Source organism: Myxocyprinus asiaticus, chromosome 17 (genome assembly GCF_019703515.2).
Source record: "Myxocyprinus asiaticus isolate MX2 ecotype Aquarium Trade chromosome 17, UBuf_Myxa_2, whole genome shotgun sequence".
In the NCBI taxonomy this organism is placed as follows: Eukaryota; Metazoa; Chordata; class Actinopteri; order Cypriniformes; family Catostomidae; genus Myxocyprinus; species Myxocyprinus asiaticus.
In genome coordinates this window covers 12,303,338-12,329,460 of record NC_059360.1, presented here as the reverse complement: position 1 = coordinate 12,329,460, position 26,123 = coordinate 12,303,338, and the positions used below count along the sequence as shown (strand labels likewise).

General features: G+C 39.5%; 3 gene segments (V, D, J or C); all 3 read left to right on the top strand.

Annotated features, from left to right (window-relative positions):
- The first annotated feature begins 533 nt into the window (after positions 1 to 533).
- LOC127455219 (T cell receptor beta variable 19-like) lies at positions 534 to 1,330 on the top strand. The segment is given in 2 exon segments: positions 534 to 592; positions 727 to 1,330. Coding segments are annotated over 2 exon segments (522 nt in total).
- A 105-nt stretch (positions 1,331 to 1,435) lies between these two features.
- On the top strand, positions 1,436 to 2,435 carry LOC127455223 (T cell receptor beta variable 7-2-like). The segment is given in 2 exon segments: positions 1,436 to 1,744; positions 1,831 to 2,435. Coding segments are annotated over 2 exon segments (492 nt in total).
- Positions 2,436 to 3,606: 1,171 nt separating this feature from the next.
- LOC127454712 (T cell receptor alpha variable 36/delta variable 7-like) lies at positions 3,607 to 4,184 on the top strand. The segment is given in 2 exon segments: positions 3,607 to 3,723; positions 3,838 to 4,184. Coding segments are annotated over 2 exon segments (396 nt in total).
- Positions 4,185 to 26,123: the final 21,939 nt, after the last annotated feature.

Genomic DNA, 26,123 nt, shown 5'->3' with positions numbered 1-26,123 from the left:
ACAAGCCTTGCTACTATATTTGACCACTATAAAGGTTATGAAAACCAATATAAAGTTATACGGTACAACACAGGCTTTATCCTCGGCATCCAAGAACAGTAGAGGGAGCCCTTTCTCCATTATTGCTAAATTACAGCAGCATTTAAAAATATACATATTTCAAAAAGGATTTAAATTCTTTACATAGGATTTTTTAATTTTTTTAAATATGTAAACAACTCCCACTGTGTTCATAAATATTCTCAATAAAAACTAAATACATACAGTAAATAAATACACAAATAAAGGAAAGAATCCAAATAAAATAAAAAGTATTTTGTAATGATTTGTATTATTGGCACAGATGAAAAAAAAAAGTGGAAATAATTATTAATTTTCCTTTGCTCGTACTTACTTTTTAAAATCTATCTGTACACTTTGTTGATCTACAGTACATAACTCACCAACTCTTTTTGTCAGTGCCCACAAAGATGACATCACTTCCTAATGGAAGTGGCCCCTTTATCTATTTTATAGCAGTGTTACCCAGCACATAAAGCAAACATGACTGGTATTCTTCTAAGTGTTTCTAATTCTTTATTATACCTTACAGGTAATCCTGCCCAATTTAACATTTTTAGTTTACTGTATTGTTTATAATGTATGCTACTGTTACACTACCTATGTAGATTACCTTGTTCTTTTGTAAATGCACAGATTTTATGCATGTATTTTCTCTAATTACAGCTGTCTGTCTCGGTACAACTGTTGTCCAGACTCCTCGTGACCTCTTAAAGAGCCAAGATGAACCTGCTGTGATTATATGTGAACACAATATACAGAACTATGACCGTATTCTTTGGTACAAACAGGAAATTATGGGCTTAAAGTTCATGGGATACCTTAATCTACAAAATGACTACCCAGAGTCTGAATTTAAAGGAAAGGTTGAATTGAAGGGGGATGGAAGGAATAATGGCAGTCTGACTATCAACACTCTCGCACTGAACGACAGTGCAGTGTATTTCTGTGCAGCATATTACACAGTGCTCAGAATCAGTTCTGTTGAGTACAAAAACCTCCATCTGTTGTATAAACTTAACAGTGACTTCACTATAACTCTGCACCTGGAGCTGTGGGGTTTGATTCAGTACCAATTAACGATTCTTGTAATTTTGGATAGACTTTTAATATTATTAAATTGCATACCTTTCCTATGAATAGTTATCTTTTGACACATCATTAATATGGTACCACAATGTTTAAGCATTATGCTTATTACCTAATATTTATTAATTGCCAAATGGCATTTATCTCACAAAACTCACTAAGTCATATATCACAAAATCAAAAGAGAAAACATAAGAATATATATATATATATATATATATATATATATATATATATATATATATATATATATATATATATATATTGTACATTTTAGGTATGTAATTGTACATTTAAAAATCACATTTCGCCTTGTGTCTTTTTGTCATTTACTGTATGCTGATTTTAAAAATAATAATAAAAAAGTTTGTCCTTGGTGACAGTGACTTCACCCTTATATGTCACACTGCTTAGGACGGATTTCCTGTCAGCAGGCTTATAACTGAGATAATGACTTGACTTCACAAATAACTATGTCATATCCTGTATCGACAGCCAAAATCTTTCAGGACAATGATCCAGTTCACTGTCAACCAAGGCTTTGACATGATCATGGTCGATGCTTTGCTGATCCTGTCACTTCATTGGAGCCAGTGTATGCAATACTATTTCAGAGTATGACCACACTTCAATAGAATGACTATATTGTACACAAATAATTTATTCACCATTGTTCTGCAGGTGCTTCAAGTGGAGATGGTGTTTCACAACAGCCAGGCATTCTTTTGGCACTGAAGGGGAATTCTGCTGAGATGAACTGCACACACAATAAGGGTGCTGACTACAGTCAGATGTACTGGTACCAACAGCGCCAAGGAGAGACTATGAGACTTATTGTGCTCACAAAAAGCTATGGGGCTGCAGACTTTGGAGATAATGATCAAAGTAAATTTGCAGCTCAAAAAGATGTTCCTGAAAGTGGATCTTTCACAGTGAAGAATGTACAGGCTGATGATAGTGCCATATATTTCTGTTCAGTGAGCAAACACAGTGTATCAAACACTGGAGAGAGATATACAAAAACACCTGGCATATTTTACATGAAAAATGGAGAATTAACAATCCCAAAGGGGGCAGTCTGTCACAGATAATCAGCAGTGTTTCGTGCAATATATTTTTTATGTTTGTACAACACAAGTTGATGTATTCCTATCAATACACCTATTACAAATTACACCTGTGGTTACTCTGCTAGGAGACCAGTGTGAACCTGAAGGGAACTGACTTCATCCATCCATTAAAAATCACACTGGGACCATTTGGTTAAAAGTAATTGCAAAACTGGAAAAGACAAGTGATGTTAGTTCTGATCTATAAATAATGACAAATGATGCAATTACATTAATAAATGTTAAGTGTGTCTTACTTGTCCAAATCCCATTTTTGTCCAAATCCATTTTGTCCATGGATTATATTTAATATGGATTATGTAATCAGATTGCAAAAATCAAGTACTGTAATTAGATTGCATAACATTTTATAGTGTTCATAATCAGATAACAGTTACATTTTATGGGTTACATGATTACATTCTGATTACATCAGCAATGATTCAAAGACAATAACTAGTGCGTAATTTACAAATAATGCTCCTGCAGACAGAGCGCTCCCATTCCTCATTTGACCACATGCAAAAATAAATTGACTTTCAAAGAGATGGGGCGAAATAACTGAGCAATGCAATCTTTCAAACATCTCAAAGACTCCACATATTTTCTATATTTGTATAACTTTATATACGTTCTCTAAATATAAAATATTGATACACTATATTGCACTGCATAAGCACTGCAAGTGCTTAGTTCAGTCCACAAATACAGTACACACAGGGCATATGGTTTCCGTTTTAAATTTAGTTTCTCACAAATACATGCCCAACTGTTTCTATTTGCATCCTGAATCAAAAATAATGTATTTCAAACAAGCCCTCGTCCACCTGTCCATAACTCCACACATTCTTCTTTAAAAACACATGTTTCAAACAAACATTTCAGATGTGTAGGTTACATGCAACTTTGTTTTTTGTACCATGCAAATGCAGCTTGGCCCATGCTTCAGTATGGTGTAAAAGCACATTTATTTTTCTGATCATTTAAGGATATTTTTTTAATGCAGCAACAGACAAACAGTTTGATTTTATGTTTACTTTTAATAAAAGGAGAGTTAATTGGTATTTAATCCATTTTAAATTAATTATTCAATTTACATCAAAATATGCAACGGGTAATCCAAAAGTAGTCCAAAAATAACCAGGTTAGATTGCCTAAAAAATTTAATCTAAAAGATTACTTAACAGATTACAATTTAAATTGTGTAATTTACTACTCGATTACATTTCAGAAGTAATCTTTTCAGCATTGCATGTCTTTATTAAGTGCAACTACAGAGACAGTCCTGTAAGGGAAAAGGAAATTCATTTCTTTTTAACAATCAAACATTTGTTGCCAGTGCACTCAAAGACGATGTCACTTCCTCCTTCCCCAGCATTTAATGCATAGCAGAGTCACCCACCAGATTAAGACAACATGCCTAATATTTTTCTAAGCGTTCCTATTTCACTCATATGCCTCACAGGTAATCTAATAACATATCTGGATACTCTTAATAGTTAAATATGTAATCTTAGTTTACTTTGTTACAAATAGTCAGATTTTTTTGTCTGTGTGTGTCTATTTTCTCTTATTACAGCTGTCAGTCTTGGTAAAACTGTTGTCCAGACTCCTGGTGATCTCATAAAGAACCAAGATGAATCAGCTGTGTTCATATGTGAACACAATATACAGAGCTATAACAGTATTCTTTGGTACAAACAGAGCCATGACAACTTGGGCTTTAAGTTCATTGGATATCTTTTACATAAAAATGAAAACCTAGAGTCTGAATTTAAAGGAAAGGTTGAATTGAAGGGAGATGGAACAAAAAACGGCACTCTAACCATCAACACTCTCAACCTGAATGACAGTGCAGCATATTTCTGTGCAGCATATTACACAGTGATCAGAATCAACTCTTTCTATTACAAAAACCTTCTTTAAAAGCAAATTACCTCTCGACACCTGGACCAGCAGGGTTTGATTCAGTGCCAATAATGAACACAAGAAGGCATTGCACATTTATTTTAATCCTAATTTGACTGAGCATTTGTCTGATCGAATATATGTATATATATATATATATATATATATATATATATATATATATATATATATATATATATATATATATATATATTTTTAAACTGGTCATATTTATTAGCACAGATAAAAACACAGATTTAGTACTCCCCTATCTGTGCTACTAAATATGAGCAATTTGAAGCATTGTTCAGTTGTTGGTTAATTGTCACACAGAAAGTTGTCACAGAGTCTATATCTCACTAACTTTAAGGTTTTTAGTCAAAAGTGAAATAACACAATTATGTATTTTCCCTAACAGTGGTTCCCTATCTGTCACACACTCGACGCTGGTGTCGATGTAGTGACACTAGGGGTCACTCTTGGGAGCCCGAGACACCTCTGGTCTTTGATAAAAGGCCAATGAAAATTGGCGAGTGGTATTTGCATGCCACTCCCCCAGACATACGGGTATAAAAGGAGCTGGTATGCAACCACTCATTCAGATTTTCTCTTCGGAGCCGAACGGTCATGCTCATTGAGCTGAATACTACTGTTCATTCACTCTGCTGGATCTGACGGCGCATTTCAGCGGCTTCTCCCTCCTCTGCACTGGGGCACTGCAGAGAACGCCCCTGGGCGCTTCTGCAGAAAAACTAGAGAGCATTTTTCCCCTCGAAAAGAGTATATATTTCTCTAAAAGAGCGCACACACGGAACGTCTTTTTAAAGACGCGTCTTTTTAAAGATGCTTTCCGATTGTGTGTTATTCCTGGTTGTGCTCGTTATCTCTCGCCTTCTAACGGTCAACATCACTGTCTTTCATGTCTGGGCACTGCTCACGCGGAGACAGAGTTCGTGGATGGTCATGTTCTCATTGCGAGAATATGTCCATGGCAACGTTGTGGTCGCGGCTCGCCTTCGTAAGAAAGCGAGCCATCCCAGAGGCTCCCGCCTCGGTCCTTTTACCCACGGGTATAAGGCCAGCGCGGCTAGCACTGGGGGCGATTTGGGGACCCCAATGGGACCGCCTCCGCCGGGTATCCCCCCGCGGACCTCCCATTCCCCAGCACGCTCGTCTGCCCCGATCGGGCTTCCGGGTGAGTCCGCTGGCTTGTCTCACGGCGAGTTCGACCTCTTATTTGGAGCCTGCGAAAGTGATAAGCTCTCGAGCGCAGCATCGGTGAGCGGGCTCGTCCAGTCGGAAGCCTCAGATGGGCTCCTCCCTTCGGGGTCGATTGCCCAGTCACAGGCTGACGCAGAGATGACGACATGCTTTCCCGGGCATCCGCGAGCGTTGGTTAGAGTGGATTTCACCGCTCTTCCCTGAACACTCGCGGCTCGGTGATTGGTTCCTGGGCTCGCGGCACCATTCAAAGCCACGCCCCGCCCCCCGTTCCTTTCTTCCCGGAAGTGCATGAAGAGCTGACAAGGTCGCGGGAGGCACTTTTTACTGCCCGGTCCCGATCTTTTAAGCTTCCCCGCCCTCACTACCCTCGATGGTGGGGCGGCCAAGGGCTATTCGGCAATCCCCCGGTGGATATAAGCGCTCGCGGTGCACCTATGCCCGCAGAGTGCTGCCTCCTGGCGCGGGTGCCCAAAGCCACCGTCCAAGGCCTGTAGGTTTACGTCGTCTCTGACGGCCAAGGCCTACGGTGCCGCTGGACAAGCCACCTCCGCCCTGCATGCCATGGCTCTCCTGCAAGTCTGCCAAGGTGCTAAAGGAACTGCACGAGGGCAGTTCCGCCACGGGATTGATGCAGGAACTGCGCTCGGCGACTGACCTCGCTCTCCAAGCGACGGAGGTCATGGTGCATTCTCTCGGGCGGACGATGGCCATACTTGTGGTCCAGGAGCGCCACCTTTGGCTCAACCTGGTCGAGATGGGTGAGGCTGACAAGACACGATTCCTTGCTGTCCCCATTTCCCAGGCGGGCCTATTCGGCGACACCGTCGATCTCAGTTCTCGATGGTAGAGCAGTAGATGGATGCTAGCCGCCATATCCTGCCCCGGCGTGGCTCAAGATCCCTGCCACAGCCCGCCCCTTCTGCCCGGCCCCGGCGTGGATCCCACTGCAGGAAGCAGATGTCACCCATCTCGCGGCCGCCCAGAACCCGTGATAGGCTTCAAAGTGCCCTTGAGATGGGCGACCCAGGGACAACGAAACCCGCTGCTCTGGAGCTGGTAAGCAGATCTTCATCTTTTTGTTACCTTTTGCATTTTGCACAGCATGCCCAAGTGGCTGCAGTACTCAAGAGCTCAGCAAGAGCGGTTTCCTTGTTCCCTGGGTCACGTATCCGGTGTGTACGGCCATCATCATGACCACCGTCCACCACTCCATTTGGCAGTTTTGGCGCTCCAGCGGCAGTCTCCCGCCCCTGAGCACCCAGCTGTGGCACAAATCCACCCCCGATGTGACAGTCTCCACAGGTCACGAGGACAGGCCTCTTCCTCCCCTGTCCCAGGCTGTTCCAGGGGTGGTCACAAGGAGCCAGGTAAGTGCTTCGATGTCCTTAGACTCAGCACGGCCACGACGTGGTGTGGCACCTCGAGCTCCACCCCCTGCGAGGCCCCACCTGCCGGTACATCGGATGACATTGTCCCTTTGGTCCCCCTTCCGCAGAACTTGGACGCATGGCTTGCGTTTTCCAATCCGTCACGAGGGCTGGTCCGGACCGTCTGACTCGGCTGCACGATTCACTTCGCCGGGCATCCGCCCAGGTTCATCGGTGTCCACTTCACATTGGTGAAAGACGAAAACGCTGCTACCTTGCGCAGAGATCGCTACCCTCCTACGGAAGGGCGCGATAGAACCTGTCCCTCCAGCCGAGATGAAGAAGGGGTTTTTTCAGCCCCTACTTCATTGTACCGAAAAAAGGCAGTGGGTTGAGGCCAATCTTGGACCTGTGAGTTCTGAACTAGGCTTTACACAGACTCCCGTTCAAGATGCTGACGTGAAAACTCATTCTGGCGAGCGTTCGGCATCAAGATTGGTTCGCAGCGGTAGACCTGAAGGATGTGTACTTCCACGCCTCGATCCTTCCTCGACACAGACCCTTCCTGCGGTTTGCGTTCGAGGGTCAGGTGTATCAGTACAAAATCCTCCCTTTCGGCCTGTCCCTGTCTCCTCGCGTCTTTACGAAGGTCGCCGAGGCTGCCCTTGCCCCGTTAAGGGAGGTGGGTATTCGCGTTCTCACCTATCTCGACGACTGGCTAATCCCAGCTCACTCTCGAGAGGTGTTGTGCGCACACAGGGACCTGGTGCTCTCACACCTCAGCCGACTAGGGCTTCGGGTCAACTGGGAAAAGAGCAAGCTCCTCCCGGTTCAGAGCATCTCTTTTCTTGGATTGGAGTTGGACTCAGTCTCCTTGACGGCGCACCTTACGAACGAGCGCGCCCAGACGGTGCTGGCCTGTTTGAAGGTGCTCAAACAGGGAACAGCGGTTCCACTGAAACTTCTTCAGAGGCTCCTGGGGCATATGGCATCCCTGGCAGAGGCCACCCCGCTCGGGTTGATGCACATGAGGCCGCTTCAGCACTGGCTCCAGACTTGAGTCCCGAGACGGCCATGGCGCCACGGGACACACCGCGTGGCCATCACGTTGGTCTGTCACCGTCTTTTCAGACATTGGACCGACCTCTCATTACTACGGGCAGGTGTTCCTCTAGAACTGGTCCCCAGGCGCGTCGTGGTCACGACAGACGCCTCCAAAATGGGCTGGGGCGCCGTTTGCAATGGGCACGCAGCCGCCGGCCTCTGGACGGGTCCGCGACTGGGTCTCCAGACCAGAGATGTCTCGGGCTCCCAAGAGTGACCCCTAGTGTCACTACATCGACACCAACGTCTCGTTCCCTCCATCAGGGAACGGAGGTTACACCAGTAACCATGACGCTTTGTATGTTGGTTTTAAACACCTAGTTAAAAACACTATAACATTAGAATAATAATTGTGAGTTATATTCTCCAAACTTAAGTATTAAAATCATATTTTTGTTAAAGCTGTTGGGTAAACAAGTGTATACAATTAAACAATACTGGTATACATTCAGACAGGGCTCAACAATATAATAAAGGTAGATTTTAATAAGGGTATTTTTCATAAATGTCAGGTCGGGGTCAGGTCAGGTTAAATTCAAGCATTGATCATTAACAAACATGACGTCAAGCAATGTTACAGTTTCATTTTCAAAATCTTCTTTATCATGTTTCATATTCCTTTTTGACTTTCTTCAACTATGCAGCCTTTCCTTTTAATTTAAATTTGAGCTAGCTTAACAGAATAAATGTGTAAATCTCCACAAGCCTAAATGCTTGTCATTAAATTGCAGTAATTACAAAACATGCGGTTTGGAGGCGCCAGGGGTCCACCCTAGAATCTGTCGAAAACATTTTGTGGAGGTGGCGTTCCTATGCTCAGATGGAGAAAGAATCAACAAAGCCTGAACATTTCTCACTTAGAATATTTCTCCAGCTCAAATCAACATGTTCAGAGTTTTCTTTTTCACACTTTTGTTTACAGGTAAACAGCTACTATTATCATAAAACAAATAATGCTAGTAGGGCAATGACTTTACATTATGCTCTTTTCACTATTTGTTCCTTTGTTTCTTTTTTCAGGTTCTGTCGACAGTGGCAGTGTTCAGCAGAGCCCCTCAAATCTAATTAAAACCAAGAGAGACACTGCAGAACTTGTTTGTAAACACTCATATAGCCAGCTACAGTATGATATTCTGGTATAAAAAAACACTGGGCCATGGATTGACTTTAATGGGATATATGTGGAATAACAATGATTTCCCAGAGGATACATTTAAAGGAAAAATCAGTCTAACTGGAAATGGAGCTAAGAATGGCTCCTTTATAATCAATGATCTTGCAACAATTGACAGCGCAGTCTATTACTGTGCAGCTAGTTTGCACAGTGTGATATACAGTTATGCCACAATACAAAAAGCTCTGTAAGTACTATTGCTGCAGAATTAACCACAGCAGGTCTTTTGCACCTGCAAAGTGGCTTTAGAGTTGTCATGGCCTAAATGTTCTTTTCTGAATACTGAAATACTTAAAAACTGGTCAACAAGGATGTAAACAGGTTACACTCAATTCAGTTTATATTAAAAGTAGTATGATAGTAAAACATTATTGTAACTAAATAGTCAAATGATGTGAATTCCAAATTTAAATGTCATTGATTTCCTGCAGTCATGAGTACATCAAGCACAAATCTTTAGTTATATCTTTTCTGTTCTTTCTGTGTTTCGTAAGGACGTCTATAGTTCTTGAGTTAATTAAGCTGCAAAAAACTTTCCCCAGACTACTGTTAATTGTGGGGGTTCATTTTATCTCTGTTTTTAAATATTGGGCTTATGAGTCCTTGGCTGTAAATTGCACATAGAAAAATGTTTTGGGAGTTGGTAAATAGATATTTTTTTCAGTTTTAGCCAGATATAATTTTCTTCTTGTTTTACCATTTCAATTAAATTTGTATATTTTGATTTGAACCAAATTATTATCCCTCCTGAGTTTCTGCCCTGTGTGACCCCAGGGAGTCTTCTTGAGGTGACTGCCATTTCTCCATAACCTGGGGGACAACCAGTGGGCAGATTTAATTTGTCCCATGTCTCCTGCCAAATTATTATAATATTTAATATAATAATAACAATAATAATAATAATAATAAAAACATTGAACAGTATGCATTTGATTTTCACATATGTTCTTACAGTTTATGCAATGCATGAACTTTATTTTCCCTCCTAACCACTGTTGTTGTTTTTTTTCCCCCCCTCACCATTGTCCTTGTCCAATAAGGTGAGAACAGATGAGGCCAAGCATCTGTCTGATGTCCTTCATATCACTAGGCCCTGTTGTTCCACTAAGGACCTCCGCATAGCTGTGTCAATCAGTATGAGGGTCATGTAGATATGATACAGCAGTAGAATCCTGCTGTCTTGTCTGTGGTGGCGCTGTTGTGTTTGAGGTGGAGCTGACCATCTGAGGTTGGAGTACGGATTCAGATCTCTGTTGGGACTTGCTTCTCTTCCTGAAATTTAGTTGCTGTGGTGAGCTGTGCTGTGGATAGTGGGATGGCGGTCTGAATGGAGCTCTTTTGCTGTGGTTCTGGTGTGTAGGTCTTGATCTGAGTTGTACTTGCTCTACAAGTCTTGGTCTGTAAGAGCCTGCCCAACCTCTGCTGCTTAGGTGGCTCAGTGTGGTGACCCGATTTAGAGCAATACCTTTATAATTATAATTAATAATAATTTTCTTTATTTATCACACATTATACATTTGCACATATACAGTGAAATTCTTCTTTTTCACATATCCCAGCTAGGCTGGGGTCAGAGTGCAGGGTCAGCCACGATACAGTACCCCTGGAGTAGATAGGGTCAAGGGCCTTGCTCAAGGGCCCAACAGTGGCATCTTGGCAGTGCTGGGGCTTGAACCCCCAACCTTCTGATCAGTAACCCAGAGCCTTAACCGCTGAGCCACCACTGCCCCTTTAAGTGTCTTGGCAAAAACCAGTGCTTACTCTTTCTTGAGGTGCACATGGTCATAGTGTTTCTGCTCTGAGGAATGGGTGATGGGCGATGTGCACGCTGGGCCTGAGAGCACAGTCTCTTGAAATACTGGCATTGATGTTGTTTATGGTTTTGGGGTGGAAGACTTTTCTAGGCAGCTGAGTGGACACAATTATCTTTGCGTCTGGGAATGTATGGCCTGCTTTGACAATCACAGACCTTAACGATAAGTCTCTGTGACTATGTCTTTGTTCTGAGTCTTTCAGGTAATCAATTTTAATAGTATTTTGGTAATAAATTCTATGAATTTTGTGAGCTCATCACTGCTCTGACCTCTGGAATGTGATCAAGAGGAAGATGGATGGCCACAAGCTTGAATTTTTGCGCCAGGAGTGCATAATGTGAAAGACTGGTAGAGAGCATGCATGAAAGCTGTGATTGAAAATCAGTGTTATTCCACCAAATATTGATTTCTGAACTCTTCCTAAGTTAAAAACATTAGTATTGTGTTGTTTAAAATAAATATTAACTTGTTTTCTTTGCATTATTCGAGGTTTGAAAACACTTTTTTGTTATTTTGACCAGTTTTCATTTTCTGCAAATAAATGCTCTAAATGACAATATTTTTATTTGGAATTTGGGAAATATGTTGTCAGTACTTTATAGAATAAAACAAGAATGTTCATTTTACTCAAACTTCTACCTATAAATAGTAAATCTAGAGAATCTGATCATTTTGCAGTGGCCTCTTTTTCCAGAGCAGTAAATTTAAGAAATATCACATGAGTAAGAGTGCGATATGGCACTATATCAGCACTGCTGTGATTTGGCCACAGGCCGAGTGCCATAGGTAATCACAGCAGTACTTATTTATTTATTTATTGCTTATACAACAGTTCAATGAAAAGCGGGTGAAAAGCAGCTCGAGACACATTGGTGGTGTGCACTCTAAAGACGCAGTCAATATCTCATAAGATGATATCTGACGAAACCGCATATGGACACACAAAACCCGACTGCTGCCAATGGCGAATAGATTTTAAATTATTGTCCCAATCAATTATTTTTGGTCGCATTTGCGACCATTTTAGTTGCAGTCTGGAGCCCTGACATGGTTAAGTACATAGTAGTTAAGGCCACGTAATATAAAGTGGGTCCATATAATCAATAAAGCAACATACAATAAATGAAGTAAATAATGTTTTATTCTTATCTTCAGAGAGAGAGACATATTAGTTTAAGTTTGTTTCTAAATATTGTTGATCTTATTGCATGCCTTTTTGTAGTATGTTCATACAAGCGGTATAAGTCATGTTTGATTTAATTATATGTAGAAGCTTTATATAGAATTTTGTTTTGTATTGTGTATTGTTTTCTGAATGTACTTCCCAAGTCTCCTTGTAAGCCCTGCATTCCAGCTAGGTCAGGGTACCATGTAACCTTGTGACTGTCATAAGGCTCTGGAGAGTCAGAATTGCAGAACTCAAGTGCAGAATTTATTTATTTTTTTTATTTATTTTTTTCTATTTTTATTTTTATTTTTTACAGTATAACAACAATATCCACAGGCTAAAAGAAATGTATAACAATTCAAAGGACTAACAAGGAAACTCACCAACCAAACTTAACAATTAACAAAGCTAAACAACAAAGGGGAGATCACAAGGGCTTTAATTACAACCTAATAGGGGAAATAAGTCAAACAAATTAAAAACACCTAGAACCTGGTGCCTGTTCTTAGTACAGTCTTAATACATCTGAGATTATCTGAAGTATACCCAATCTTCTAATCATGATCATTCTAATCTAGTTCTTCAAACGCTCATGCAGATTTGATTAATAAATCAGGATTGAGTTGTCTGAAATAACTGCACATCCCTGGGTTTGCTAAAAAGTGCACATTGACTTCCAGAATGGCTGTTAAGGAGTAAGATTTAAGGAAGAGGGGCACCCGACTTACCTTTTCAAATCAAAACTTTATATACCTATCTTAACACATACAGCATCTAACATTAATGATACATTTGTCTGGAATATCACTGGCCATACTATGAGCAATTCTGAGCAGAAATAATCTCATGCTCCACTGACAACAAGATCTAGCTTCTAGCACCTGAAAACAAGCTGTGACCGAAAACTGAATCCGTCTCCATTGACCAACTGGTGTCTAAATTAACTAAACAATGAATCAGCCTCAAAGAAGACATCTCAACCTTTGTTCAGGAATCTACTGGACCTTCACAAAGTTCTGTGAGTGCACTATACGAGACTGTGGATAGTGTCTAGAGCCATTTGGTCATGATGGAATAAGGTCAGGGAGAATTTAGAAAAAATTGTAGTGGCTGAAAATGCAATCAAGACTCTACAAACACAGAACACGACTCTTGTGCAACACATTGAAGATTTGGAGAACCTATCACACAGAGCTAATTTGTGCCAAGACCTCGTCAAGTTTGTGGCTAAAATGTTGCACGGTCACCGATCTCCTGGTCAAAAGCTGGCAGATGGCCATAACCTGTAACCTTTCATGATGTTTTCACTGATTTCAAGAAACAATGGGGTACGATGGGCCAGATGTCGTGAGATGAAATGCAAGGGAAACGCTGTCAGAATATACCCATATCTCAGTCTACCTTGTTGAGGAAATGTGCTTCATTCAATGGAATTAAACAAGCATTCTACCAGAAGGGAATACGATTTCAGTGCTTTACTGGGGCTCACTTAAGAGTAATTTTTCGGGGAGGAAACTTTCAGTCAGTCAGTCACATTTATATAACAACAACTGTTGACCAAAGTGCCATGCAATTAAACCAGTTAAAAAGAAATATAGCATTGCAAGATTTCCCAAAGCAAAATACACACAAAGAGAGATTAAACAAAATACACAAGACAATAAAAGTAATAATGCTACACTTGCATATTTTCAAATTCTAAACAAAACAAGTAAGTTTTAAGGAGCGATTTAAAATCATCAAGAGTTGGAGAGGATTTAATATGTAGAGGCAACTTATTCCAGAGTCATGGTCCTGCAACTAAAAAGGCTTGATCACCCATCAATTTTAAGCATGACCTGGGAACAGTTAACTGCAAGGTATTTGATGACTGTAGAAGTCTAGAAGATTGATGTAGAGAAATGAGATCAGAAATATAATGAGGTGCCAAACTATGCAAGCCCTTATAAACAAACATTAAAACTTTGAACTGGATCCTGTAGTGAACAGGAAGCCAGTGAAAAGAAGCCAACACAGGAGAGAAAACTTTTGATGTCCTCAAGACAGTCAAACAAAGCTACCAGCGGGTACAGAGTCATGTACCAGACTAGAGAGGACAGATATAAAAATAATGAGCTTATGATCAGACAAAATCATATCTTCTTTGTCTACACTAAAAGTAGGAAGGCCTAATGATAAAATCAGATCAAGTGTATGACCTCTTTAACCAAAGGCTTACACGGAAAGCATATGTGAATATTAAAATCGCTGAGGATCAAAAGCCTATCAACATTCTGCACAATGGTGTCAAGCAATTGTGAAATGTCAAGCACACATTTTGCAGCGAACATTAAATACAAACATTAAAAGAAATGAGAATAAATCAATATAGCCTACAGTTAGGTGAATTTTACACTCAAGGCTGATTTTTGCACACATATTTTAACATAATGTGGAAAGTCAGGAATTTAACATCGCGCTCAGGTTGGTTTAAAAATGAATACATGGAAATCATTACATGTGAATCGTGTGATACATTAATATAGACATTTTAAGGAGTGGAAAATGTAGCCTAGATGATGTAGTGTCTTAGTTAATGTTACACTTGACAAGCTCTAGACCCGCACAATTAACGGAGACTGCAAACTGAGTCGAGACCACTGCCATCCGAACTGAAATCACACCGTGCGCATTTTCATTCATAAGTTTTACACTTTAGTAGGCTACTAATATTGACTGCACAGACTCGTCATTTCTTTGTAATTTTGGATATGTTATTTAAAATGTCGCTTTATCCTTGTGCTTCTTGGATTATCAGTCAAACGAATATTGTTTCTATTATTCAGATTAATCCGTTATTTGTTTTGTCATTATTTGTGCCGTTCTGAATAAGGTATTCGGCTTCAGGCACATCCCTAATGAGTGCACAAAGCACAGAACTACATGCATCCACCATAAACAATTGCACTTCAAAACTAGAAAAGCTTTCTACAGATAATGAGCAGCATTTAAAAAGATTTTTGAAAAGAGTGGCAACACCCCCAGACCTACCAGTTGTCCTTGGAGAACTCACAAAATTACAGTAATTTCGCATTTCACACCTGAGGAAGTGAAGACATTGTAAGACCAACGTGTCATCACTTAAGATAAGTTAGGACTTTATGTGTTGGCTGCAACATGATCACACGTGAAGTCGGCATGATGTTTCCGATAGTTTCGGTACCCTCAGATCGGCGACTGTAAGCTGACATGCAGCATTCTTACCAGACATGTTTGTGGTGGTTTCAGTGTATTTACCTTTCCACCTGGCGTGATTGACAGTGCGTTGCATCAGCTGTGTGGGAGACTGTGTAGGGTTCAAAGCCAGGCAGAAGCCACATTTGAATAATCAATGACGAGCATAATTTGGAGGTTTCACTTTTCCGTCTAACATTGCTTTTTTATTCCACTAATGGTTAATGTAAGGTTTGGGTTTGGGGATAAAATCTATAAATGTATGCTTTTTTCTTCATTATTTAACGTTCTGTAAAGCTGAAAACAACTTGCTTCACTACTAGCTTTTGGCGACCTCTCCTGGACATTAATGGAGCTAACACGTGCCCATATGCCCTACAATACTTACAGCTTTGGCCACTGGGGGCAGTGTTTCGAAATTTCGGTCACCGTATACCGATTTTGACTAAAGAAAAGTCGATCTACTCTTTCCAATTTCACTGTGAGATCAGGCTGGTTGAAAGAATGCTTTCAGTTTCTGAATGGATGTTGTTGCAGTTAGCTGATTTGCTGTAATTTAAAGTCTATAATGAAGACATCGGTACTTTTTTTTGTTCTTACTGTTATTCACTGTTTGAAATTGTACTTGTTTTATTTTTTTGTAATCAATTCAAACTGATGGCTTAGTGATTATCACCAGCACTTTTGTAAATTATGACACTTTTATTTACAACATCTTGAATAGACACATTGTAAACATTAAAGGGTCAGTGCACCCCTTGAAGTCGAAGTGACATTAAATTCTGGTGCATTTTTGGGCTGCCGCCTGCAATTTTTCACAGCTCACAATTTAAAACCTCACCATTCACACATACTATGGACTAACTGCAAATAATTAAAAGAAAGTGAAAGTAGGATAGACAGAGGACAGTTACTTTTAGCTATAATACATCAGCTAAAACTTCTCTCTTGGTTTTCTTCACCCTGAAACGAGTCATTCTGTGATATGCACACACATGCAAAAAAAATCTATCTATCTATCTATCTATCTATCTATCTATCTATCTATCTATCTATCTATCTGTCTGTCTGTCTGTCTATCTGTCTGTCTGTTTCTCTGTCTGTCTGTCTGTTTATCTATCATTAATGTAGGTCTATCTATCTGTCTGTCTGTCTGTCTGTCTATCTATCGTTAATGTAGGTCTATCTATCTGGCTTTCTACTTATTAATTCATTGATTTATTTCTTGCTTACTTATCTAAGCTTTCTGACTGAATAAAAGCTAACAAACTCTAGAAGCATTTGCTACCATGTTTCCTATGACACAGGTACAGTGTTACTGTACATTCTGTATGTCCCCCACTGAACACCTTGCAAGTTTTGCCTGATTTTCTCAGTGACCTTACATCCTAGCATGTCCCACAATATGTTCATTTTAGGTACACAAATCAGTAATTACAGCAAGCAAGGTTCATTTCATGGTCAGTCAAGAATAATGATTTATTCACAATGAAAGAGGAGTAAGAAAATGAAAAATGTACCCCCAAAACAGATGTTCTCTAATAATTTTGCATCAGTGTGTACTTTGTCTTTCAAATTTCCCACACAGAAAGAGGGTGCTAATATGAATGTCCACGCTGATAGTTCAAACTTGCATGAAATATTCACAGTTACAACTGTACTGTGTCTACCCACAGAAAAGAGAACAGCTGCATTAGAGTCACTACAACCAGAGTTTTTATACTTTCTAATTTTAATTTAGCTTTTATTTTTATTTCATTTTTTATTTCACTTCAGTTTAGTTTAGGTTTATCTAAAATTAAACCTCTATGCTTTTAAATCATGAAGAATACACAGAAAACAACCGAGGCATGTATATGACTAACTGTAGTCTTGTGGTGTGAATAAAGCATGTGCTTCATAAACTTATGATGTAGTGTTTATATACTAAAATTAGTATAAACACATGAAATATATAGGATTTCAGAAGTCCACCACATGCCACTGACATGATGAAACAGATTTAGCTAAAGTGCTGTACACAAGCAATCTGTGCATTAACAACTTTAGCCAACAGGTGGCAATCTGGGACAACCATTAACTGTCACATTTCATGCATTATGTGACAGATAGCACTACATGCACAATATGAATGAAAAAAAAATAAAATAAAATAACAGGAATTAGAATGTTTCACACTTTTCATCTATCTATCTATTTATTTATTTATTTTTAATTATTGCTAGAATCATTCTAGTGCAGAATATAATAAATATTGCACACTTGTACAGAATACCTAATAAACATTGCATTGCAGTATACAAAGATAGGCTACATGTAATTATAAAATATAAAATTATATGAAAAACAATGTAAAGTCTTATTTAAAAGTTTTCAAACTTTAAAAGGAAAATATGGACCTTGAGATTTAAGTGCACACATGTTTGCGTATAAATATCAAATGTAGCTCATAGATTAAAGAAGTTAACAACAGATTTGCATATCTTCTTTGTTTTCATAAAATAAAATGCCTTTCAGTGTAAAATTCTGCCCCAAAAATCTTTAACAATATTACAATTAAATAAATAAAGTATATTTGTCAGTATAGCAACCAAAGAATTGACAGGAGGTAACATATAAAATCTTAAAGAGGATCTCCTTTATCCCCTTTTGTTTGTAATACAATATTTGAAAGGAACCAACCGCTATGCAATACATGAATGCAGATATTCCTTTAGTGACATCACTTCCTCCCTTACCTTCATTTATTCAAACAACTGTACTGTATGTACCTACAAAGTTGCTTAGCACAGACAAGCAGCATGAATAATATTCTCTTTAGTGTCCTCTTCACTTTAATGTTTCTCACAGGTAATAATGTATTTTGCTAAATATTTTCTTAAACGTTGTCTATATGTATAATCGACTTTTATTGATACTCAACAGTTCAATATTTACATTTGTTTTTCACTCCACAGCTACCACTCAAGGTAAAACTGTTCTCCAAACTCCTTCTAACTCGATAAAGGACCAAGATGAATCTGCTGTGTTGATATGCACACACAATATACCAAGCTATTACCTGATCCTGTGGTACAAACAGACACAAAGCACCCATGACTTTAAACTAATGGGACATCTTAATGGTGTAACTGATAGCTTAGAGACTGAATTTGAAAATAAGATCATTGTGAAGGGAAATGGAAACCAGAACGGCACTCTGACTATCAAAGACCTTACACTGAGTGATAGTGCAGTGTACTTCTGTGCAGCATTTTACACAGTGCTTCAGAATCACCTGTGTCTAGTACAAAAAGCAACAGTTAAACAAATGGCTTATCAGCAAAATATCTCCCCTAAACCATATAATTGTATTTGTGGTTAAACTTTGATTATATGCCAGTAATGACTAAAAAAGAATTATCCTTTGTATAAGTGCACTATTCAGTATCAACATGTTATTTTTATTCATTGGAAAATTGTTATCATTAACAAGTAAAAAACAGAACAATTACTTTTCAACCTACCATAAAGAATTTTAACAAACATTTATTCAGTACAAAAGCGCTCTTGCTTGTGATATATTGCTTAATTTTTATTGTTATTACAATCATTATTTATGATTATAATAATAATCATTATTATAATTTCTATAGTGATGATTACATTTTACTATATATTGCGAACACTGTTCTACATTACAGAGAAATACTAAACCGTAATAATGAGCCTTTAAAATATACATTTTACAAGCGCACACAGAGACACCGGCAAAAGTGGTAATGATTCTGAATGTGTCGGAAAAACCAGCAAGGAGACTGACTGAATATTTTGTTAATTTATAGAGAGAAATGCACATTAGGGTTGTGCCGACAGACAATGATCTCGGGGATCGACGATGGTCAGAGTGATCGCCAATAGCTGATGCCTTTGACGATATCAAGACGATATTTGGCTCGTTTTCAAATGTATTAAATTATTATTATTATTAGGCTATTATTATTATCAAATTAATATTACAAATAATTTGTCCGTAGACACACAGACACCTGCTTGAATAAACACACTTTATAATATTATTACAGTAAGAACAGATGACAGAAAAGCCGTCTATGCACATGTTTAACACACTGTTTGTGTTTCTTTTCCCAGTCCGCCCCTGTGTGTAAGAGAAGTACAGATGTGTAAGAGCAGCTAGATGTGTGAATTTTCATTCATCCCTGTGACATTAAATATTTGCGCCAGCAGGTGGCGACAAATGAGCTAGTGGAAATTATATTGACAAAATGCGCTGTCAGTCTGTGTGCAAGTTTCTTTGAAGTCATCCGGCATTGTCTTTCTGTCAATGATTGCTTGGATTACTACTACATTATAGCTGAGAAATAGAGTTACACTAACAGCTTTAGCATAACTGCCGATCACAGCAGTCACGACAGAGGGAGAAATCAAACACGCTCAGGGCATCTATCTGATACCCAAGTTTCTGAGTTGGAAGAAGACGTAAACTTTTCAACATGACAGAGGAGAGAACGCTTTCTGTGTCATTGTCAAAATAAGAGTGCCCCAAGAAATATACATCAATAACTACATTTCCATCCAAGGATTTTTTGCGAAAAAAGTTTAAGTGCTTAAAAATTAAGCTGATGGAAACGCAAATTATCACATAATATTTTTCCGTTTAACTCTAGCACATAAACTCTATGTCGATACTTCAAATGTTGCGATAAACTGGTTTGGAAACACTTTTTGTCAAGAAAATTGGCATTAACGCAAAAATGTAGTGTCACATGACAGAATTTACCCCAATCGTTAGCCTGTGTTAATCATGACGACAGTATACATCCTTGAAAGCCATTTTATTGTACGTGATTATGGATTGATCTTAATGGCATATAGATCCGATGCTGCAAACATTACACTTCCAGGAGTGGCAACACACATATCTCGTATCATGCACATCGACAAGAGCAGGGAGAACAAATGAATGGCCAATGTTTGCGATTAATTTGATTGCGGTAGACATCAGTTTATTTATTAAAGTTGCTTTTCCACACCATTCAAATTAATAGACGGTAGTCATGGAATTACCCCATATTAAAAAAAAAAATAAAATAAAAAAAAAAAAAAACACAAAAAAACACAAAAAAACAACAACATATAATTTATGTGCACAAAAATGTTTTCAATTAAAAGTAAATACACAATACAAGGAGAAAACATTCAGTGTGCTTTTTTGGAACACTAATAGCCCAATTCTATAAAATTATTGTTTAGCTTACTTTTTGAAAAAATGCTGGCAAAATTCCCTGTATTAAATTAAATAAATTACCAAATGAATAAAATATTAAATAACATTTTTTTTTTTTTAGACCTATATACAGTTGTGCTCAAAAGTTTGCATACCCTTGGAGAATTGGTAATTTATGTACCATTTTTAAAGAAAATGTGTGAGCAGGCAAAACACATTTCTGTTATTTCTGATGGGATTCATATTCAACTGCAAGTTATAACAGAATGGCACAATCATAAAACAAAACATGGCAACAAAGAAAAAATTAAATGACCCCTGTTCAAAAGTATGCATACCCTTAGTTCTTAATACTGTGTATTGCCCCCTTTAGCATCAATGACAGCATGCAGTCTTTTGTAATAGTTGTCTATGAGGCCCCAAATTCTTGCAGGTGGTATAGCTGCCCATTCATCTTGGCAAAATGCCTCCAGGTCATGCAGAGTCTTTGGTCATCTTGCATGAGCTGCACGTTTGAGATCTCCCCAGAGTAGGGCTTTACTGGTTGTTTAGATCAGTGTTACTATCAGAAATAATCGATAATTATTTCTTTAGTTATTAATTAATATTTAAATTAATTAATTGTATCTAACTCATTAAAACCTCATATGGGGCTCCAGTAAATGTAGTGCGCTACGTTTAGGAGCGGGTTTGGTTATTAGCAATAAATATTAATTATCAAAGATAATTATTAATTATTAAAATCAATAGAACATTGATAAGAATCAATGTTAGTTTTTCTAATCCTTTAAATCAACAATTATCAAAGATAATCATTAATTGTTAACATCGATGAAACATTAATTAAAATTAACACTAGCTTATTGATCATTCAAATTCAACAATCATCAAAGATAATTATCAATTATCAAAAATCAATAGAATATTAATAAGAATTAACATTGACGGGGCACCACCCTGGAATCAGGGACTAATAACCAGATAGTATAACAGTCTCAATATTAGATTGTTTTCATAGGAAAATCGACATCCGAAGAATATCGATTTGCGGGAAAAAAACAATGAATGAAGGCTTGAATCCGAGCACTGACATCTCGTCAGCATGACAGGTGTATGCAAAATAAACCAAAACAATTATCTTTGTAATATCACAAAGTTTATTTATGCTGTCATATCAATTAATAATTAATACAATGCAGTCAATAAACTTCCGACTTACAGCTACAAACTAAACAGTGATATGATTAGATATGGAAATAAAAATAATCCTATAACACATGAGGTGTGTGAGTGTGTGTGTGTGTGTGTGTATGTGTGTGTGTGTGTAAGGAGGGACGCTCACAAAATGGCAGACGTGACTCCCGTGGAGATTATGTCACGCAAGACTTCCGGCCAGAGAATATGGCCACAAATGTGGGCGGAGAGAAACTAGTCAATGGCGTCTACCAGTTACCGCGTGTATCTGCTTGTACGATAGCTTAGGGACAAAGCTGAGCTTTATCATGAAGCTATCTACTAGCCAAAAATGTGTGCCAGAATGTTTGTGAGGGGTTTTGTGTGTGTGTGTGTGGTTAGTACAAGAGAGAGAGAGAGAATTAAGTGATGGCCCCAAAGCCAATTTCGCGATCGTAGGAGAGAAAGCAGCTGTTAGTTTAACACTCAGAGACGCGGTGGACGGCTCGTAAACTGTCCCACGTTCTTTGATTCTTTAATGGATAAACTTAGTTTGCCGGTCTCACCCGCAATGGCGGAAATGCACAACAGCCCAATGTGCGGACATGGCGGTCCGTAAACTGTACAAGCAATAACCTTGATACACAAGAATAACACACTATAATATTCTATCTCTGCCCAGACATAAACCTCTTACTTGAATCGCATGAGGATGCAGAATGTGTGTTCATCCGTCCTTTAACTCAGACTCGGTTCCTCGAGGCTCGGGTGATGACGGGAGGCCATTTCCTCGCTCTGTCAGCGGGCGGTACGGCTGCTGATTCTCGGCGGACTGCCGGAGAAATTAGCGACGTCGACTTCATTGAAGATGGAAGAGAAATCTTTTATCTCTTCACTTCTGCAGGCAAACGGATGAAGATGCAGATTGCTTGGTGGTCTCCTTCGGATCACAGAGTAATCTCTACTCGTCCAGTGAGATGGAGATTGTATGGCCACAGTTTCAAGTCGGACGTTACTTCCTTGTGCCACAAGGCTGCACCTGAGAGCAGCGATGAGCTGCGTCTACACGCGGCGAGCAAAGTTGCTGGAAGCAAATCCCGGAAGCATTTCAGAGGTATTTCTACTCCTGATGATGTCATGGTTGAGGTGCGTTCTGTTGTGTGCCTCATCCATTAGGAGTTGAAAGATCGATCCTTTAGTGAGCAAGGCTTCATGGGATTTGTAGTCTGTTTTGGACTCCCTTTGTTTGATTTTGGCATGGTTTTTATCAATAAGATTTACGACTTGTTATGTGGGGGCCTGAGTTAGGTTTTACAACTGTGTTAGGCCTGCCTTTGTCTTCTATCTGACTACATGAGGCCCAACACCAGAGTGGCTTGATGATATTAAGGTCAGGAGACTGTGATGGCCACTCCAGAACCTTCACCTTTTTCTGCTGTAACCACTGGAGGGTCAACTTGGCCTTGTGCATAAGGTCATTGTCATGCTGGAAAGTCCAAGAGCATCCCATGTGCAGCTTTCGTGCAGAAGAATGCAAATTGTCTGCCAGTATTTTCTGATAACATGCTACATTCATCTTGCCATCAGTTTTTACAAGATTCCCCGTGCCTTTAGAGCTCACACACCCCCAAAACATCAGTGAGCCACCACCATGCTTCACAGTGGGGATGGTATTCTTTTCACTATAGGCCTTGTTGACCCCTCTCCAAACATAGCGCTTATGGTTGTGACCATAAAGCTCTATTTTGGTCTCGTCACTCTAAATTACAGTGTGCCAGAAGCTGTGAGGCGTGTCAAGGTGTCAAGGAGCAGCCTGTATTTCTCCTGAGGTTACCTGTGGGTTTTTCTTTGTATCCCGGACAATTCTTCTGGCAATTGTGGCTGAAATCTTTCTTGGTCTACCTGACCTTGGCTTGGTATCAAGAGATCCCTGAATTTTCCACTTCTTAATAAGTGATTGAACAGTACTGACTGGCATTTTCAAGGCTTTGGATATCTTTTTATATCCTTTTCAATCTTTATAAAGTTCCATTACCTTGTTACGCAGGTCTTTGACAGTTCTTTTCTGCTTCCCATGGCTCAGTATGTAGCCTGCTCAGTGCATCCATGTGAGAGCTAACAAACTCAGTGACTATTTATACACAGACATTAATTACAATTTAAAAAGCCACAGGTGTGGGAAATTAATATTTAATTGCCATTTAAACCTGTGTGTGTCACATTGTGTGTTTGTAAGAAGGCCAAACATTCAAGGGTATGCAAACTTTTGATCAAGGCCATTTGGGTGATTTCTGTTAACATTATGATTTAAAAAGGAGCCAAACAACTATGTGATAATAAATGGCTTCATATGATCACTATCCTTGCATGATCAGTCATATTTTCTAAATAAATGCCAAAATTTCACAATTTCTGCCAGGGTATGCAAACTTTTGAGCACAACTGTATATGCCTTTCCTTTACACAAATTAAATTAGCCTAAACCTGTTCTGTAGATGAACAAAGTCAGCTGAATAACATTCTCAGAATGTTCTACACTTTTTTTTCAAGACTATAAACTATCAGAACTATTTGTCCAATGCTGAGTTCACAAGCTTTTGAACATTTTAAAACTTTTAAATATTTTAAATCTAACCCTATTTACCTCAGATCACATTTGTTGAGCTTCTTCATAAAATGTAAATTGTATTATGATGCTAAAATTAATTTTAGATGAAAATCAAGATCAGTTGAAAAATACGCAGGACATAATGCAGTTGTGATGGCAATGCTTTAGATTAGATGATTGTTTAAAATTGAATATCAGGAATGTATCATATGTAAACCCTGATTTTAAACGCATCACTTTTTCTTTAATAGCTGTGCACACAGTAAATACACATCGATGGATGGTCCTTATACTAAGACCGAAAGTTTCCCCCGCTACTTGGTGCAGGTTGCCAGCTTGAACAGGGCCATGATGATTCACTTTTGGGTTGGAACCGGTGGCAACCTGCGATAGGCGCAACATCAGGACCAATATTACAGTCCTATCAGAAGGCCAACTGCTCCCTTTTGATTGCAATTCTTTGTCTTCTGACTCCATTTATTTGTGAAATTAATGTCAGTAAGCTGGCTAATTTCAATTAATTGTCTCAATACTCTCCCCATTTTACCAAAACTCTGTAAGAAAAAACATTAGGGACATCTGGGAGGCAAAAGGTACACAATTAGCGATAAACATTCATTACTGTATGGAAACAGCTTAAGGGCAGATTTCTTTTGTGATAAACCAAAACTTATGCGACAAAGTGTTTTTTTAGGCATGACGTCATCACACACATCATTTTTATCGATAAAAGGCCATTTGAATGGAAACAGGCAGAAGACGGCTGTCACGGTTTGTAGTAGAGATGAGATGGGAGATGAAGGATCTATATGCAGGCTTTTAATGAAGGTGAAGATGAAGATAACAAACAACGTGGAGTATTCAAGGAACCAAACAATAACATGAACACATAAACTATTAACTAGGAAAAAACACAGTAACATACAAGCTAACATACACAGTAACATTCAAGAACTGACAATGAGATATAAAAACAAGTGGGTATATATACAAACTGGTGCTAGATGAGGGAATGGGAACAGGTGAGGAAGATGGGGAACAGATGGCTGACTAATAACAGAAGATAAAAACCATATCAAAGTAAGAGTCCTTAGGAACATAATGGTGACTGACTGTGACAGAATTCCCCCCTCCTGGCACCCAAAGACGGGTGAAGAGTGATATATTCAAAAAATGTGAATCCTAAACAAAAACAAACATAAATGATTTGACTTGACTTGAAAGCAGGCGGATCCATGGAAGGTGGAGCCGTGAGAGGCTCGAGGGGCAGAGCCATGGAAGGTGGAGCCATGAGAGGCTCGAGGTGTGAAACTGGAGAACTTGGAGCCTGGAAAGTAGCTGAAGGCTTGAGGGGCCAGGGTGGAGCCGGAGGCTTGGAGGACCAAGGTGGCGTCAGAGGTTTGGAGGACCAAGGCAGAGCTGGAGGATCGGAAGACTGAGGCAGAGCCGGTTGGGCTGAGGACCAAGGTGGAGCCGTAGGGATGGAGGTCCCCGGTGGAGCCAAAGGATCGGAGAGCCAAGGTGGAGCCAGGTGACCGACAGACCAAGGAGGAGCTGGAGGGATGAGGAACCCCGGTGAAGCCAATAGGCTGGAGGACCATGGTGGTGCTGAGGGAACGTAGAGCAGAGGTGAAGTCGAGGGATCAGAGGGCCAAGGCGGAGTCCAGGGCTTGGAGGGCCTAGGTGGAGTCGGAGGGTTGGAAGTTCCCCTTGTCTGAGATGTCACAGGGGGCGATGTTTGGGCTGGTGACTTGGGGGGAACCAGCTGATCAGGAGGAGGAGGAGGAGGAAGAGTACTCAGGGAGGGCAAAAGGGCGGGAACCAACTCCAGGTCTAATAGCTCAGTGAGATCTGGCTCTGGGGCGGACGAGGCTTGCAACACTGG